General features: G+C 34.8%; 1 protein-coding gene across 1 annotated transcript; it reads left to right on the forward strand.

Annotated features, from left to right (window-relative positions):
- Positions 1 to 1,579: 1,579 nt before the first annotated feature.
- LOC132101885 (putative palmitoyltransferase ZDHHC13) lies at positions 1,580 to 13,931 on the forward strand. The gene is made up of 17 exons (XM_059507115.1): positions 1,580 to 1,737; positions 2,710 to 2,921; positions 3,494 to 3,616; positions 4,224 to 4,301; positions 4,491 to 4,635; positions 4,736 to 4,800; positions 5,534 to 5,696; positions 6,521 to 6,646; positions 7,993 to 8,126; positions 8,984 to 9,089; positions 9,224 to 9,343; positions 10,854 to 10,916; positions 11,163 to 11,256; positions 11,327 to 11,410; positions 11,791 to 11,948; positions 12,503 to 12,600; positions 12,979 to 13,931. The coding sequence occupies exons 1-17, from the start codon at positions 1,714 to 1,716 to the stop codon at positions 13,118 to 13,120; spliced, it is 1,935 nt and encodes a 644-aa protein (XP_059363098.1). The 5' UTR covers positions 1,580 to 1,713; the 3' UTR covers positions 13,121 to 13,931.
- Positions 13,932 to 14,566: the final 635 nt, after the last annotated feature.

Below are 14,566 nucleotides of genomic sequence, written 5' to 3' on the forward strand. Positions count from 1 at the left end.
CATTGATGTCATTCATACTTGTGTGTTTTGTCATTTAAGTACGGCTGCTCTTCTAAGGCTCTCATAAATCCATAATACATATATCCTTTATGACAAAAGGGCCTTGACTTCAGAGATATTTCACAATGGTTTGAGCGCTGTGTTGCATGCATCACTCTTAATGAGGCTAGAGAACAATGCAAATACATCAATCTCATCAATGTAATTATGTTCTCTCAACCCTTGAATAAAAAAGAGAGAGATTACACGGAGCCCCTGCTGATTAAATTAATTATGCTAATAAACTGTTGGTCTCCCATAGGTACGTATTAATGAGCTGTAGAGTGACTATTATTCTTACTCCAGCTCCGAAATCAAACACATAAATAGGTTTCTGAAGATGCTGGTTTAGTCAGTGTTCAAATTAGATATTTCAATTTTAATATCAATACTTTTTTATGTTTCCATAAGAGCACATCAAGATAGACGAACAGATAGATAGATAGATAGATAGATAGATAGATAGATAGATAGATAGATAGATAGATAGATAGATAGATAGATAGAATGGTGACAGACAGAAAGATAGACAGATAGACGGATAGTTCTGTAATGGTAACAAAATCATGTGAGGGTTTTTTCCTGGCTGAGGATCTTAGCTTACATTAGTAATTTACAGGATATGCCGCCATCTGGTGATCAATATACACGGTACACAGTTAAACTAACTCTCATTACAGTACACCCATTCAAAAATAGCAAGGACTTCAAAATTGTACTTCAAACTCTTACTGTGGGTTATATGATCTCAAAAAAGGTCAGTTATTTAATGAAAGATCAGTGTTTCTCATGATTGTTCTTTTAAAAATGGTGCTGTGGTTTAATATGGGTTTGATTGGGCTAAAGAAGCCAATAAAGACATTCTGTCACAGCACATTGCTGACATCACTGCAGTAGCCCTGTTAAACTGGATTCATTCTGCATAATAATATTATATAATACTAAAAATCTTACATTTACATTTTCTCCCTTTAACAACAACAATGCAAATGCAAGAGTGACTAGTGTGTAAAATGTAAGCAAATAAAAGTGTCTCTGTAGGTACGTTTATACATACATATAGAGGACACATTTAGAAAAATGATTCATGAAACAGTAAAATAAATAAATAAATAAATAAATAAAAAGTAGCCTAAAGTGTTAGGGTTTATGTAGATAGACAATGCAAATTAGCGTTGCATTGCCACATGTCCAAAAACAGTATTGTTTTAATATCATGTTCAAAAATAATATTACCATGGAAGTTTTTTTATTTTTATTCAATTATTTATTTATTTATTTATTTGTGTTAGCTCTGCAGACCCCTGGAATAGTGCGATAATATTTATTATTATAATAGTTTTACACAATGCTTGAAAATAACTTAAAGACAATCTCATTCACGTAATTTGGTTTTCACAATGTTTCACAAACTGAACCGGAACACCATGTTTAACTGGTTTAACTGGTATTCGTAAAACTTGATGTAATGATAATCTGCATTTCCGACGTTCGCTCTCGGAAATGCAAAGAAGGTAACCCAAAGCAACGTCACCGAGACAAAACGGCCAATCAGAGCACAGAGTTTCTCACTCGTATCCAGGAAGTGGAAGTTGCGTCGGACGCACGCCCGTCTTCAGTTTCTGTCAGTGTAAATTCTTCAAGATCAATCTGGGATAACCTCGCACAGAAGTGATGGACTGGTCAGAAGGAGACGGAGTAAGAAATTGTTTTATATTGTCTTTGGTTTCGTCGTTAAACGGATTCATAAGACCGGTTGAGCTAATTTAGCATCTGTTGCTAACTGTGTGTAACGTTACGTGCTGATCGATAAATTATTCAAGTCTCACTGTAAATTTTATACATGCACTTATTACATTAATCTCGTTAAACTAGCCCTGCCATGATTATTGCCTTTAATTAGTTATTACTGACCATAAATATGAGCAGAATTTTGAATATGGTTCCCCTTCAGTTTACAGATAACGTTAATTGGAAGATTAAATTGCCATATCTAAAGTTCAGACCATCACTAGACGGAAGCAAACCAACTGTTTACTAACAACATGTACCGAGCTGAACCGAATTTCTGTCTTTTATTTAAACGTGCACTCATTTCAGTTAAAAACTGACGTCACATAGTCAGCCTTGCCGTGCACTTGTTCCTAGTTACTATTACTATTATTAATATTAATATGAATAATAATAGTAATAAGTTTGTGCTTTCCGTCAATGGATGTGGAGTTTGAGATGAATTCAGTTGTTAATTATAAAAACCAGTCGCATTTGGTGTTAACTTTTTTAAATCAGTCAGAAAATAACTCGTGTTGTAATATTGTAGATAGATATATCTATGGGAACCACAACTGTGTCTGTTTTTATTTTATTTTAGAAACATACATTGTAGGGTTTTATTCTTATGTTTGATACTCTTTTACCTTTTATTCTTTAATATTTTGAATTGTTGTAGCTTTATTTTTATTTTTTAATTTTGTTGTATGCAGTTGTCATTTTTTATACATTTTTTGGAATTTTGAAAATGTGTATAGTATTTATACCGTTTTAGCTTTTAGGTTTGGATCTGACAGTAGTTGTTTTAATACTACAAGTGATTGCTTCTGTTGTCCACATTTGCAAGTCGCTTTGGATAAAAGCGTCTGATAAATGACTAAATATAAATATATTTTACAGGGCCACTCCCACGGTCACATGGGTGACAGTTGTCATGGACACGGAGGTGGCCACTCCCACAGCCACGGTCACGGAGGACCTGGATCTGGCGGTTTCATGCCCGGTGGCTTCCACGGCCAGCTGGTCCCGGGACCTCTTGATCCAACGCAGCAGCCGAGGAAGGCCTTGCACCCGGAGGACAGCAGTTCCTGGGATATCATCAAAGCCACACAGTGAGACTCATTCCCTTGACATGCAATAAACACACTGGGATTACACTTTACTTAATAATCAGAGAGGAATGTTTAGTCGATGGTGATAGATATACCAGGTCACCGCTGTATACTTAAAATATCTGTGATTTTAGGAATCAGTTTAAGCGTGCATCTCACAAAAATGATGCTCAGGCCACTTTTCACCCCTAAATAAATTAAAAGTGTTATTGAGAGTCTTTGTGCAATTTCCCCCATCATCCAGTAAATATTTCACATAGGGTCTCACTTGATCTTACTCTGAGATCTAGCTGTTGCAGACAAACCATAAGTGATGTGGAATACAACTACAGGATACTGTCGTGCTGTTATTTATCTGGGTTTCTATTAACTCAAGCTGCGTTCGTATCTGTTGTGTCACCTGCATGCTTCACACTGCTCAAATAGTTCATTTCCATTCGACGATGCAGATCTTTTTATCGCTTGTTCATGCAGAAAACCCGCAGTTTATGTGGGTATTCATGTTCATTCAAGTCAATTCTGATGCAAAAAAATTAACTGCCTCTTCCTCTTGATTGTTTAAAAAATTGTAGGTTTGGTGCTCTTGAGAGGTGTAAAGAGCTTATCGAGGCTGGTTATGACGTCAGGCAGCCGGACAAAGAGAACGTTACACTGCTCCATTGGGCCGCCATCAATAATCGAGCAGATATGGTCAAGTAAGATTTGTCTCTTTGTGTGTTTCATGGCTTTTTTTTCATGGAGCTATACGTTTGAAATATTTCAAATGTTTTTGAAATAATCGCTCTATTATCACCAATTTGAATTTGCACTCAACTATTATTAGTGCTCAGTTAATAATTGTTCTTATTATTAACAATATGAAAAAGTTTTTGCTGCATAATATTTTTGTAGTACACCTTAAAACATTTTTTTCTGAATTTGTGGATTAAAAAAAAAGTTAATTGAACAGCATTTATTTGAAATATTTTTTTTGTAACAATATAAATGTCTTTACTGTCAATTAATTTGTCATCACATGAATAAATTACATTTTAAAATATATAAATAGATAACCGTTATTATAAACTGTAACAATATTTCACAGTATTACTACTTTTACTGTGTTTTTGATCAAATAAATACAGCCTTGGTGAGCAAAAGAGGTTATTATTATTATTATTATTATTATTATTATAAAAAATAATAATTCCTAAGTTTTGTCTGCACGTGTACATTAGTTTTAAACCGTTACAACATTTAAATAATTTCACTCATTCAACCTATTTTTCTTTGTATTTGTGTATGTTCTGCTGTGTTTCATAGATACTACATTTCTAAAGGTGCTGTCATTGACCAACTAGGCGGCGACCTGAATTCAACACCACTCCACTGGGCCATACGGTACATTTCAGATGCATGCAGCACTACATATGCAATGATGAAGAACTGACATCGGCATCCACTAAAATCACCAAAGCGCCGTTAATTAAAAGTCAATGCAAAAATATTGGTTCTAGCAGCATATGCTTGCAAGTGCATCTTGACCGTGTTTTATATCTGCTGATGTTGTTCCTGGTCACCTCTGAACAGACAGGGTCATTTGTCTATGGTCATTCAGCTGATGCGATATGGAGCCGACCCGTCATTAGCGGATAGTGAAGGGTATCGGGGTCTTCATCTGGCTGTGCTCTTCCAGCATATGCCCATCGCTGCATACCTTATGGCCAAAGGACAGGTGTGACACAAACACACAGAGTGACATTTTAAATAACGGTGGAGGGTTTGAATACTGAGTAAAGCAGCTGAATACTCTTCTTGTTCCTGTGTTGTTGTAGGAAGTGGATTCCCCGGACGTAAATGGGCAGACTCCGCTGATGTTGGCAGCACAAAAAATCATCGGGTAAGATGACCAATCAGCTCAATCAGGGCTCAATCAGGAAATTAAGTTTTTACTAGAAATGCCAGTTGTGATTCAACCAACCATAACACTGTACTTTATATTAAACATCTGTATAGATCATATTAAATATATATTAACATTATATTAAGAAAAGTAGGAAGTGCTTGAGTGACAGTAAAGGCATTTATAATAATGTTTCTTATTTCGCATATTTCTGTTTGAAGTAAAAATGAACTGAAAATATTTCGCTTTGGGTTTATGCATCTGACATTAACAGTGGGTAGAAAAAAGATACAGTTGATAGAGTAGTCACTTCAAATAGTCAATATAATATCTGAAAAAAAATACTTCATACTTCAGTATTTCAATACTTCATATTTGCTTTTAAAATATATTACAATAGAAAAGTTGTTTTAAACTGTAGTAATATTTCACAATATTACTGTTTTCCTGTATTTCTGATCAAATAAATGCAGCCTTGGTGAGCATTAATAAGAGATTTCTTTCAACTCCAAACTTTTCAACAGTATGTGTAAAATTTAATATCTATAATTTATATTTTGTAGCCATCTTTTACTGCCAGTTGTGCCTAAAGTGAGTAATTTTAAAGTAAGCCTCCCCAAAACGTCTGGCTCAGATATCATAAAGTATAGCAGAGGCTGTGGTTAGAGGCTTTTCTGTCCTGCTATCTCTCTCTTTTCACACCTTGTTGTTTTGGTTTTCTGAAACACAGACCTGAGCCTACAAACTTCCTGATAAAGTGTAACGCTTCAGTGAATGCGGTTGATAAATTGAACAGAAACTCACCTCTGCACTGCGCTGTGCTGGCCGGGAACGTCGATTCGGTCCACATCCTGCTGGAGGCTGGAGCCAGCATTGACCTGGAGAATGCCAATGTAAGTGACCACAGATGCCCTTAAAGACACAGTCCATCCAAAAATGAAAAATCTGTTATTTACTCGCGCCTCATGTTGTTCCAAACCTGCATGACTTTCACTCTTCTGTGAACCACAAAAGAAGATCTTTGGAAGAATGCTGGCAACCAAACAGTTTCGGTTAGTATTAACTTCACAAGTCAATCAGTAAATAGACTCATACTAGTATGAAAACAAAATACAATGGAAGTCAAAGGGACCCGAAACTGTTTGGATACCAACATTCTTCCAAATATCTTCTTTTGTGGTTCACAGAAGAGAGTCACGCAGGTTTGGAACAAAATGATGGCAGAATTTACATTTTTGGGTGAACTATCACTTTAACCTTGTTTGCGTCAGCAGAAAACAAAAAGAATGTTATTACATTTTGATGATTTATAAATTTAGTTTTTTTTTTTTGGTGAGCTGTTCATAATAAGACCAGAAATATTTATTAATGTAGTAAATAGGATGAACTTTGATTTTATGTTTTATTTATGTATTGTTATTTGTGCAATAACAATGCCTGCAGTCATAGGCTGGCCTTAAAAACGGTGTACTTTCTGAAAGGGCTACCCTTCATTCGACATAAATTTTCAACATCTTGTAGTTTATTACATGTCCAGTGAGTCACTAATTCTAAAGCTGTAATGATGCAGTTTACACCAGCAGAACAAAAGAGTAGTGTTTCCCCATAGCTGTAAGACTGGCTCCAAAGCAGTGCCCTTCACTAACCTGGCCGTTCAGTTTGAAAGTTGAGCTTCAGCTTGTATTCTTTTTGACTGGTGTTTTTGTGTTATTTCCAGGGTCACACTGCCATTGACCTGGCGCACCAGGTGCACAGCCCTCTGCTCGTTCACACACTCAGTGTGGTGAAGACAGAACGAATGAAAGCCAACTCCTCGTGTCTCAAACTGTTCAACAGATACAAGGTACTCTCATGCTTAGACACACTCAGGCCAACAAATTCAGCTCAGAAAAAAAGTTTGTGATCTAGATTTAATTCACTTGAATTCAATTTGAATTCAATTAATTCACCTCTAATTTAAAGGTACTGGTTGTAGGACCTGCCACTAGAGGGCGCACTACCAAAACAATAACAATCGCGTGGTTTGATGACGCTAAGAAGGAGCGTGGAATGATGGGATTTGTTGTCTTCTACCCAACCACTGACGGCCATCAATCAGACGGAAAGATAAATCATGGATTTAACGCGAGTTCAACGATTTGCGCGAGTAGATTACATACAAAGCCAATGCAAATACACGATCAGACTATGGATCAGACGCGTCCTCGCGCGGGTCTAGAGACGCGGTGCCCTGCGCTTGGCGTATATGCGCCATAATACTAATCTTGTTATAACAGCATACGTTTTCTGTAAAGATATGAATCAAAACAACTCACCTTTCGAGTAAAACACAAGCGAGATCAGCATCTCTTTCTAGTTGAAGTTTGTCGCGAAGCTACTTCCGCATTTGTCTACGACACTTGTCACGTGGTTTCTATGTCAGTAGAAGGCGGTAACAAAGGGGAACTAACGTCACTAACGTCATTGACAGGCGACTGCACTGCCCCATGTCTCTGTTTAGAATGGGAATTTTCTCATGATTTACAAGTAGTTGAAAACATTAGAGATATTTTTAGTAATCAGCTGGACAAAATATATAACACTAGCCTAGTGGTTTTTGGATATTATACTGCAAATATCTTACAAATTGTACCTTTAGATATTATGTTAATGTTATCATTATTATTATTGAATTATGTGGATGTTATATGAATATGATCTCTAATAATCAAATAAAAATAGTTTTAGTTATAAAATTAATAATCTATATTTTATGAACTTAATATTATTTAATAAAAGAGTTATTATTTTAAAAGTCTGTGATTTTAAGATATTGTGTCAAAAGCAAATAAGTAAAGTTTAGTAGTAAAAATGGTTTCATTGCATGTGAATCCCAGTTTTAATGGTTGGATTTGCATCACAAACACACACACACACACACACACACACCGCTCTCACTAACCTTATTAAAGAAGACGTGAGGCAAGTACTTGAAATCCCAGGGCTGTATTTAACCTTGAATTAAGCCTTCAGAAACAAAAGCAGCCAATTTCTCACATAATGTGCGTTTGGCCCTGGAGAATACACCATTTTTAGGCTTTTATTAAACAAGAAAATAACATTCCACTTATTCTGACACACATTCCTCTACTGTAACCCTGATTTTTCAGCACAGTTGAAAAGACTTCATTATGATGGTGTGTGTTCCAGGTCTTTCTGCTGTGTGTCTTCAGTGTTGTTGTGGTGGGAGCCATCGGTTCTATATTAGACATGAAGACAGAGTCCTGGTTATTGAAGGGTGTGCTGCTGGTCTGCGCCACAGCTGTGATCAACCTCACTTCAAGGTGCTGTTTGAGCATCGACAAACACTCTGACTTTACTAAACAAATGGATTTAAAATTTCTACAACAAATTATTGCATTGTATATTATGTGACAGTTTGTCTGTCTAAAGTGAAAAAAGAAAACATTTCATTTTTAATATAACATTTTATATATATATATATATATATGTGTGTGTGTGTGTATTTGTATATATATATATATATATATATATATATATGTGTGTGTATATATATGTATGTATGTATGTATATGTGTGTGTGTGTGTATATATATATAGTACTGATTTTAAGTTGCCCTGATGAAATTAAATTAAGATTGCTCTAATATAAATATGTTTGCATTTAAAAATACAATTATGTATGTCAATATAAATTTTTTAGTTTTTTATCATTTCAGATTTTTAAGTAAATAATTCTGAATACTGCACATTCGCAGAAACAAATGCTTTATGAATTGTTTGGTATTTAAATATTTTAAAGAAAAACAAAGAAAGAGATTCTAGAGACTGTATGTCTGTGTATAAAGGGCTTGATATCATTTGCAATGCAATATGCAAATATGTGAACAGAATTACTGTGTGTGCAAAAATACTGACTTCCTCACGAAGGCACTGTAAGATCAGTAAAACATTAACATGCTTAACCCAATGGTTTTCAATCCTGGTCCCGGGGACCCACTAGTATGGTACCAGGTTTGAGAACAACTGGTTCAGCCAGAGAGTGCCACTTAAATATCTCTGATGAATAGGCACAGGAAGAGATTAGAACAGAAAGATAGAATTTAGTGGAAGAGTTGTTGTTCCTACTATTGAAAGTTTTTTAACAATGCTGTCCCATTGATGTGGTTTGTTTCTGTAGGCAGCTGGCGACTGTGGCGGTGCGGTCTTTGATTCCCTCCACAGGTCTCATGGCTTCTGTCTTCTGGATGGTGGTCACCTGGGTCCTGTGGTTTCTGCCTGATATCCTTGACATATAACTTTCATGCAGATGTGTTTATACCAGCCGTGATGGGTTTTATGAATCCACCTGATGCTCTAGTTATCATAGCTGTATGTGTCGAGTGTTTGTAGAGACCTTAACATGCGTCGTTCACATGACCCGAGCGCTACGGTTCAGATGCTCTTCACAGTCAACATCACAGCCTTACTGTATTACTACCTCCGCTCCTGCAGGACAGACCCTGGCATCATCAAAGCAACTGAGGAGGAGAAGAAGAAGGTAAGAACTGACACTGGCTGGGATTGGCTGGCTTGGTGCCGCTATCTGATTGGGTAATACACGTGTCATTTACTTGTGGTGAGCTTCTGATTGGATGGTCTGGATACTGCCAACTTGTAACTCAAACTACATGTGTCAGTGATTATATAAGATATATATGGAGAGAATGTCATGAGAAAATTCTGATATATACATACATTAATTCAGCCCATTCTTTTTTCAAAGCAACTAATATATATATATACACACACACAGTACAGACCAAAAGTTTGGAAACATTACAATTTTTAATGTTTTTTAAAGAAGTTTCTTCTGCTCATCAAGCCTGCATTTATTTGATCAAAAATACAGAAAAAACAGTAATATTGTGAAATATTATTGCAACTTAAAATAATAGTTTGATATTTGAATATACTTTAAAAAAAATAATTTATTCCTGTGATGCAAAGCTGAATTTTCAGCATCATTACTCCAGCCTTCAGTGTCACATGTAACATCAGTCTATCACATGATCATTTAGAAATCATTCTAATATTCTGATTTATTATGAGTGTTGGAAACAGTTCTGCTGTCTAATATATTTGATGAATAAAAGGTTAAAAAGAACTGCATTTATTAAAAAAAAAAAAAAATTCTAATAATATATATTCTAATAATATATTTTCTTTACTATCACTTTTTGTCCATTTAACACATCCTTGCTGAATAAAAGTATTGATTTTATTTTTTTTTAAAAAGAAAGAAAAAAAAATTACTGACCCCAAATTACTGACCAGTAGTGTATATTGTTATTACAAAATATTTATATTTTAAAAACATAGCTTCTTTTTTTTTTTTTTTTTTTTTTTTTTACTTTTTCTTCATCAAAGTATCCTAAAAAAGTATCACGTGTTCTGAAAAAATATTAAGCAGCAGAACAGTTTCCAACTTTGATAATGAATCATCATATTAGAATGATTTCTAAAGGATCATGTGATAATGATCCTAAAAATTCAGCTTTGCATCACAGAAATAAATGATAATTTAAAGTATAATAAATTTAAAAACAATTATTTTAAAATTGTAATAATATATCACAATATTACATTTTTTTCTGTATTTTTGATCAAATAACTGCAGGCTTGATGAGCAGAAGAAACTTTCAAAAACATTAAAAATTGTAATGTTTCCAAACTTTTGGTCTGTACTGTATATATAATAGAAAATTAAAATGATATGTAGCAAGAATGTTATTTATACATATAGTTTTTTTTATTGTTGTTGTACTAATTGTATTTTAAATAACTTAAAAATTTTATAATATTCTTAAATATATTTTTTATATTTTCTAACAAAAATGTAAAAATATATATTTTGACATTGCATCTCTTCATATGCGCTCATTGAGCATGTTCTAATCGATTTTTTCTGACCTTTTCAATCGGATGAGTCTTGACCTAATGATTCTTTTAGGTTCTGTGACACACTTTCTAGTCTGACGACCTTAACGGGTTCATCTGTCTCTTTGTAGAATATCGTGGTCCTGGCAGAGGCGGGCTGTCTGGATCCCAGGATATTTTGCACCTCTTGTATGGTAAGTTATTATCTCTTTTCAGTGATGGGTGACAAGACACAGAAAAGAGATGAGAACCAGGTTGGGAAATTGTACAAGATAAATTCAGACTTGTTTGAGACTTATGACTGATTGAGTCCACAAGGCCAGAGTTTGGAAACATACAGTCATACTGTAGTCTGGTATAATATTGCCCTGACAGGACCACATATTGTAAACATTCTACAACGTTTCCTAATTACATTATTTCAAAACCTTGTTTTGCAGATGAGAAAGCCAATGAGAGCTAATCACTGCTTTTCCTGTAATGCCTGTGTCGCTAAACAGGACCACCACTCCATTTGGATCAACGGCTGCATTGGTAACGTGCACAAACTAAGATGTTTTATAGCATAGACTCTCATGCTAACCTGAATTTTTTTTTTTAACAGGGGCGAGAAATCACCCATACTTTGTGCTTTTCCTGGTTGCTCTGAGCTTTTTGTGCATGTGGATGTTCTATGGCAGTATCACGTGTAAGTCACAACTTTAACTCTTATGTATGTCTTTTAAGCTCACCAATGCTGCATTGATTTGATTGAAAATGTAACATAATATTGTGAAATTTTATTATCATTTTAAATAAACTTTTTTTTTATTTGCATTAATGCTAAAATGTAATTTATTCCTGTGATGCAAAGCTGAATTTTCAGCATCATTACTCCAGTCTTCAATGTCACATGCTGAAAACAGTTATGCTGCTTATTATAGTGAAAACCATGATTCTCTGATGAATACATGGTAGTGTACAGTATATATTAAGAGTTGATGCCTTTAAAATACAACATCTTGCATTTTTAGTCTCTCTACAAGAAAATGTTCATTAAAAAAAATGTGTGTGTTTCTGTATGTGTAGACTGGTCCAAACACTGTCCGCTGCACTACACAGAGGAGGGCGTCTGGGGGGCGATGACCGCTCTGATGGGCTGCTCGCCCTGGGTGCTCTACATCTTCTGCTTTGCTTTCTTAAACGCTTCCTGGGCCTTCATCCTGCTTTTGGTGCAGCTCTACCAGGTGGGTGACGATTATAAACACTTATTAGGACATAAGAACCAGAGTAAATTTTGCATAACACAAATATTAGTATAATATATAATGGAAAATGTTGAATTTTGCAGTGAAAACTAGTATGCTTTTTGAATTATGCCCTGATATTATATTTGCCTAATATCAACTTAATCAGACCTGTCATATAGAGAAAAAGCGAACACTAATAAGCGGTCTTAATAACACATTTATATTAAAAAGATTAATAATTATGAATAAAATGTTGTTAACCACAGTATTGTGAACTAAAACTAAAAAAATTAAATAATGCTGAAATAAAATAAAACTAAAAGCTATTTATTTCAGTTATTCGGCAAGGTTTCTGATTTATAAAAATGAAAGTTAGAACTAAAGCTGAATTAAAAATAAAGTTAAATATAATACAAATCACAGAACAAAATGACTAAAACTTAAGCTAAAAATAAAATTAAAACATTAATAAATGCATATAGTTATAAAAGCTATATTAGTAAAAAAAACTAATGTGTGCAGTCTTCATAGTTTGCTTTGTTTCCTCACAGATCACGTTCCTCGGGCTGACGACGGCCGAGAGAGCGAACCTGATGCACAGACAGAGAAAACTCCCTCAAGCCTCCTCTCTCAGACAAAACCCGTTCAAGTAAGAATGCTTTCACTAGTTTAGGGTTACTACCTTATTTTCCGGACTATAAGTCGCACTTTTTTTCATAGTTTGGCTGGTCCTGCGACTTATAGTCAGGTGCGACTTATTTATCTAAATTAATTTGACATGAACCAAGAGAAATGAACCAAGAGAAAACATTACCGTCTACAGCCGCGAGAGGGCGCTCTATACTGCTCTGTGCTCCTGTAGCCTGCACTGAAAACATAGAGCGCCCTCTCGCGGCTGGAGATGGTAATGTTTCTATTGGTGCTTGGTTCTAAATAAATGCAACTTATAGTCCAGTGCGACTTATAGTCCAAAAAATATGGTAACACTCATAAAGTTCTTATTTTTGAATCTCGTTTCTTCTCTCAGTCTTGGAGTGGTGAGGAACCTGGTGAACTTCTTCCAGTGGCGCTGCTGTGGTCTCTGTAAGCCAGTGGTGCTGGACTGGACTCAACAGTATCCCATGGGTCTCAGAGACCATCCCATGTTCAGCGGTGCTGATGCTGTTTGACCCCCAGCGATCAGTCACCCTCTCAGGGAGAGCAACGTCCCCAGTTATGAAGCCATTGGTTTGATTTGAATGCCTTTTTAGTGAAGGAAATGAGGAACTGACTGAATGCTCGTTTAGATAATCTTTTGTTCTGTTTGCAAGAACATCCACCTTTTCTATTTGAGCGAATATATATATATATATATATATAAGTGCTGTGCGTTCAAGGTTCGATTTTGCCTTGCAGCTTAAGTTGTACATAAGGATGAATACATGTTTATAAGCATACTGCTATATTTTGAACAGAAATATTTTGTAAGGTACGGTAAGATGACGTTTTGGTTTTTAAGTCCTTTTACAGGAAGTGACCACTATATGTATACTCTTCGTGAAAAGATTTGTAAATCAGAGCAATTTTATTTCTAGAAAAATAGCAAATTTAGTAGCTGATCTTGAACACAGAATCAGATTTCTTGCCATTTTGAGAACCGTAAATCCCTTGATGTGTCAAAATGCATTTGAAATGACTTTATGCGACTTTCAGATGTAGTACAGCCACAGCATTATACATGCAGAACGATTCATGATTAATAGATTTCATGAGCTATTAGTATTGTTACCTTTCATCATTAATGTTTTCAAAGGCAGTTGTTCTTTTATGTATGCCTTAAATAAAAACTGTAGTACAGGGCCTTTGTCTGATAGCATCAGCTTGCTCCTTATCTCAATTCTCAATTCTATTCTTTCTAGTTTATTGCGCAGTATGTCATTGTAAAGGAAAAGTGCTGTTTTTGATCCTGTTTTTTGCTTTGGAATAAATCAGAAGAATTTTGTAATTTGCTGGTCAGAGTATTTTTCCTGGTCATTTGTTGCAGATCTAACAAAATACAAAACCTAGGTAACAAAAAATAAAAATAGTAACTTCTATTACAGTGCTGCATTTACTTGATCAAAAATGCAGTAAAAACTGAATAATTGTGAAATATTATTTCAGTTTACAATAGCAGTTTTCTGTTCTATTAATTTTTTATAAAATGATGTACTCCTGTGATGCAAAGCTGAATTTCCAGCTTCATTATTCCAGTCTTGTGTCACATGATCCTTCAGAAACCATTCTAATAATAAGAATTTATAAGGCTGAATTTTTAAAACAATTTGACTAGTTACAGATCGTCTGTTGAATAACACATATTTTATCCTTTATTTATGTTTTTATGCAATGGCATAAGATATACAGTAACAGTAGTTAGGATTCATTTAATTGTAATACATTTCTTTTATGCAGCATAGAATTAACATAAGATCACGTTTAAAGCTGAAGTGTGTACATTACTTTTTTCCTAAAATACTTTCCCCCTTCCCAACTTATCATGAAGAGATAAGTCAGCAGTTGGTTGAGGTTCTCAAAAAGTGTAAATATTTTACACCATTATACTGCTCAACCGCACCCGAGTTTGGGGTGTTTTC

This window comes from Carassius carassius, chromosome 2 (genome assembly GCF_963082965.1).
Source record: "Carassius carassius chromosome 2, fCarCar2.1, whole genome shotgun sequence".
In the NCBI taxonomy this organism is placed as follows: Eukaryota; Metazoa; Chordata; class Actinopteri; order Cypriniformes; family Cyprinidae; genus Carassius; species Carassius carassius.

What these genes read in the sequence shown, in the direction of transcription:
- LOC132101885 (XM_059507115.1), top strand. Translation starts at nt 1,714, where the DNA reads ATGGACTGGTCAGAAGGAGACGGA. An exon ending in ACCTTATGGCCAAAGGACAG is followed by an intron (nt 4,636 to 4,735) that starts GTGTGACACAAA and finishes GTGTTGTTGTAG; the next exon opens with GAAGTGGATTCCCCGGACGT. An exon ending in CTCAGACAAAACCCGTTCAA is followed by an intron (nt 12,601 to 12,978) that starts GTAAGAATGCTT and finishes TTCTTCTCTCAG; the next exon opens with TCTTGGAGTGGTGAGGAACC.